Source organism: Alnus glutinosa, chromosome 13, assembly GCF_958979055.1.
Source record: "Alnus glutinosa chromosome 13, dhAlnGlut1.1, whole genome shotgun sequence".
NCBI classification, from domain to species: domain Eukaryota; kingdom Viridiplantae; phylum Streptophyta; class Magnoliopsida; order Fagales; family Betulaceae; genus Alnus; species Alnus glutinosa.
In genome coordinates this window covers 10285386-10290000 of record NC_084898.1, presented here as the reverse complement: position 1 = coordinate 10290000, position 4615 = coordinate 10285386, and the positions used below count along the sequence as shown (strand labels likewise).

The 4615-nt window shown below is 39.7% G+C and overlaps 1 protein-coding gene across 1 annotated transcript in view; it reads right to left on the bottom strand.

Annotated features, from left to right (window-relative positions):
* Nucleotides 1-2046, bottom strand: part of LOC133853885 (uncharacterized) — a 2607-nt gene extending 561 nt beyond the window's left edge. Inside the window, exons 1-3 of the mRNA XM_062289905.1 lie at nt 1099-2046; nt 662-945; nt 1-574 (exon numbers count right to left, since the gene is read on the bottom strand). The exon at nt 1-574 is cut by the window's left edge and continues 561 nt beyond it. Coding sequence (XP_062145889.1) covers nt 1-574; nt 662-945; nt 1099-2046 — 1806 coding nt within the window. The remainder of the gene's footprint in view (nt 575-661; nt 946-1098) is intronic.
* Nucleotides 2047-4615: the final 2569 nt, after the last annotated feature.

Here is a 4615-nt window from a genome sequence, read left to right as displayed (position 1 = left end):
TTGCATGGCATCACAAATATTAAACTTAACAATTTTACCATCAAATTCCATGGTAATTGTGCCACTATTAACATCTATCTTGGCTTTGGATGTCTTCAAGAATGGTCTTCCTAACAAAATAGGAGCAGTTTGATCACCATTTTCCATATCAAGCACATAGAAATCAGCAGGAAAAACCAAATCATTGATTTGCACAAGAACATCCTCAACTACACCCTTAGGATAGGCAATAGATCTATCAGCCAATTGAATCACAACACCAGTTTTAAGCAAAGGCCTAAGTTTCAAAGAAGCATAAATAGAATATGGCATTACATTGATGGAAGCTCCTAAATCTGCCATGGCCTTTTCAAATCTCATGTTACCTATCGTACAAGGGATAGTAAACATACCTGGATCTTTGCACTTCGCAGGGAGTTTTCTTTGAATAACTGCAGAAACATTCTCCCCCACTCTCACCTTCTCATATCTTTTATGTTTTTGTTCCCTCTTATGTGTGCACAATTCTTTCAGGAATTTAGCATAACGAGGTACTTGTTTAATAGCATCTAAAAGTGGAATATTTAACCCGCATCTACGAAAAGTCTCATATAAATCTGAATTTCACTCATATTTTCTAGATTCTATTAAAGCCTGAGGAAAAGGAGGTACTGGTTTATACTCAGAAAGAGGTGGAAACTTACGCTTCGGTACGTCATCGTCATTGGGAAAATCCCCGTCTGCACCGACGTTTTTCTCCTTTTCTTGCTCTAACGATGCAGGGGTTGCCTTTACTGGAATCTCAACCTCTTTACCATTTCTCAAAACGATTGAACTTACATTTTCCCTTGGATTTATTACCGTTTGAGATGGTAATTTCCCTGAATTTTGCGCCTCTAGCTTACTAATTGCGGTCGCCATCTGGCCCATCTGATTTTCCAAACTTTGAATGCTGGCCCTCGCCTCCTGTTGAAATTGCAAAGTGTTAATGGCAAGAGACTTAACAATATCGTCTAAAGACATACCAGAATTAGAAATTTGGCCCGATTGTTGCCTAGGAGGGTATGGCTACTTATATTGCTGATAACTTGGGTGGGTTTGAGTCGCAGGCTGGTTTACTTGTGGATTCCCATAGCTGAGATTGGGGTGATCCCTCCATCCTGGGTTATACGTGCTCGAATAGGGATTATATTTCCTTTGCGGTTGTCCAGGAAAACCACCTGCCGCATTCACTTGCTCAATGGGCTCCTCTTCAAGAGTTGGGCACATATCAGTTGGATGCCTTACTATTGAACAAATTCCACAAGCCTTCACCGTTTGCATATTACCTACAGCCATTTGACGAACAAGAGAAGTCAGACTTGCAATTTGTTGTTCAAGGGATGAAATATTTACCTCATTAACATGCTTAGATGGAAGGTCAAGCCTAGTGCCAAATTGTTGAGAGTTGGCCGCCATATTTGCAATCAAGTTTCTTGCGGCCTCGGGAGTTTTATCCACCAAAGCTCCTCCACTAGCAGCATCAATCATGTTCCTATCAATGGGTAGAAGGCCCTCATAGAAATATTGGATGAGTAACTGCTCACTGATTTGGTGATGGGGACAACTTGCACACAACTTTTTAAAACGTTCCCAGTATTCGTGCAGGGACTCTCTATTGTGCTGCCTTACACCACAAATTTCTTTTCGGATGTTGGACGCCCTTGAAGCTGGGAAATATTTTTCCAAAAACAGTCTCTTCATCTCGTTCCATGTGGTAATACTCCCGAAGGGTAGATAATAGAGCCAATCCTTAGCCGAATCTTTCAAAGAAAACGGAAAGGCTCTCAATTTAATTTGCTCCTCAGTTACCCTTGTGGGTTTCATACTCGTGCACACCACATGAAGCTCCTTTAAATGCTTGTGAGGATCTTCACCTGCGAGGCCATGAAAAGTGGGCAAGAGATGTATTAGTCCAGATTTTAATTCAAAAGTAGTAGTAGCATCTAAAGTAGGGAACGTTATGCATAAAGGTTGTTGATTCAAATCAGGAGCAGCAAGCTCTTTCAAAGTTCGATTTCCAGCCATGATTAGGACCCTCTTTTAAATCAGAATCGCTAGCAAATAGGAAGTCAAGAGCCAAATCGTTCTCTTTAGAATTTCTCCAAGCTTCCCTCCTTAACCTGCACAAAGTTCTTTCTATTTCTGGATCGTACTGAAAATCACTTTGGTTAGAAGATCGAGTTACGGTCACAAACAATTAAAACAAATCAGAAAAAGTCTAGAGTAATGAAAATAAATAAAACAAACAAATTTTTTTTTTTGAACAATAAAAGCAAGAAAAAATTTCAAGAACAAAATAAGGATCACAAGAAGCACAAAAATAAACTAGAATTAGTCCCCAGCAACGGATCCGATTGCTCACTTGGAATCTGTGCATAATCTTTCATAATTCTGAATATGAAGGCTCTGAAAATAACTGAATCCCTGAGAAAAAGCATCATTACATAGAACTGATTTTGTCCAACAGAATGTAGCCAATCACAAACTAACAAGGAACATTATTCTTATTCCAAGTTCTTGGGAATTTTAACTGACCACAATTTGGTCTAATATGTCCCACCATCCCACAATGATGACATGTAGGTAGGCTTCTCTATGTAGAATGCTCAAATTTTGTAGGTTTAGTGTTATCATTCTCACAAGAAACCATAATAGCCTTACCTTTGTCATTCACAGGCTCTGAACCCAACGCCTTCACAAACACAGTTCTAGAAGTAGAAGCAATGTTGGAGGAATCAGTAGCTACATACCCGAGACCGGTTTTGTCAGATGAGCACTTCTTGTAATGTCCAAGAAATTTTTAGTAATTAAAATACGAAAGTTGAATAAATAAGTGATTAAAGTTAATTTTGTGTCTTTAAAATGCAAGAGAATATTTTTAGGTCCAAAGAAAATAAATTAAAAAGAAAAAGATTAGAAAGGAAATTAGAAAAGAAAAAGAAAATTTAATAGAAAATTAAATAAAAATAAAATAAGAAATTAAAAATAGAAACTAAAAAGGAAATAATATATATATGATAATAATAAGTGGTATGTGCCCCACATTCAAAAAATAGTGAAGGGCGTTTGCCCTTCATACAATATGGCCATTTAAAACGTAAGGGCCGAAAGGCCATTAGACAAAATTGGCCTAACGGCCATTAAAGAAAAAAAAAAGAGAAAGAAGAAGTCAGATGGGCGTGTTTTAAAATGAAAAATGAAATTTGACTTCTAAAATAAATAGCAAGTGTGTGCACAAAGTGTCAACAAAAATAACTATGCGGAAAATAAATGACACAAGGATTTTTGTTAACGAAGTGGAAACTCAATTAGGAGTAAAACCACTCCGGGGCAGCCAAACCCAGGATATCCACTATTCAGAAGACAAAGGTAGATACAAGATAGTAACACTCACATATACCCGATGCAATGGTCGTACCTTGCTCTCTAACGTGTAACCCAACACGAACGTTTCCCAACCAGGTCTCCTACCTGAAGGGGTCTTCAATGGAATCCTTTACCTTAGTGCCAACCCCTAAAATAGACTTCAGTTGTAGTGCAGCAACATCACACTTGCAATGGCTTCAGAGGAAACTTAATCAGCTCAACGATCTCTCAAAATAACTTCTCTGAGCACTTGTGGAATTCAATACCGAATTCTTGCAGTTCTCAATGCCCAGGGGCCTCTATTTATAGGCTGAGGTACGGAATGGGTGACTGCAGTGATATATGCGGGTGCCGTCCGGACGGTGGACATGGGCCATCCGGACGGACAACTTTGCGACAGATTTTTCCAAAGATTTTGCTTAGAAATCTTTCTTGTTTAAGAGTCACGTCCGGACGGTGAGAAACTGTCTTCCGGACAGTCGCACGTCCGCTGCAAGTAATTTCCATGTAAGGCTTTCGCGCGTCCAGACCAAAGGGGATGACCGTCCGGACGGCTGAACTTCAACACGCAATTTTCATATCTGCTATGTGTGCGTCCGGAACATGACTAACTGATGTCCGGACGGTGATATTTGAATTACAATTCTTGCCCTATGTATGAGCGCGTCCGGACAGGAATCCATGTCGTCCGGACGGTTGAAGCAATCTTCCCTTAAATTGAACTTGGAAAGAATATGAAGCTGATTGATCACTGAGAGGCGTCCAGACGAGCTGCTGAAACATCCAGACGGATGGAAGCTGGAAAAGTAGCTTCTAGAAACAATGAAGGTCCAAACGGTATGGCACGTCGTCCGGACGGATGGAATAGTGGACAGATGGGCGTCCGAACGGGATGACACGTCGTCCGGACGGCTGATAGGGAATCAAAATCTTCTAACATCACTCTTAATAGTGGAATCCCTGATAAAATCATCTATATATACAAGTGATTTTGTCAACTAGAATGTAGCCAATCAAAACCTAACATAAAAGACTAGGCAGTAGCTCATTCTTTTCTTTTCTTAAGCTTTCCTCTCACTTTCTCTTTGGTTTTTCATAGAAAAACCATGATCTACAGAGATCCAATCGTTCAAACTCAAATCCGACTTCGGAAACGAGATCTACGCGTAAGGATCTACGTTTGCACCGATCATTTTGAGCTAAAACACTAAACTCGTGTATTAGAGAT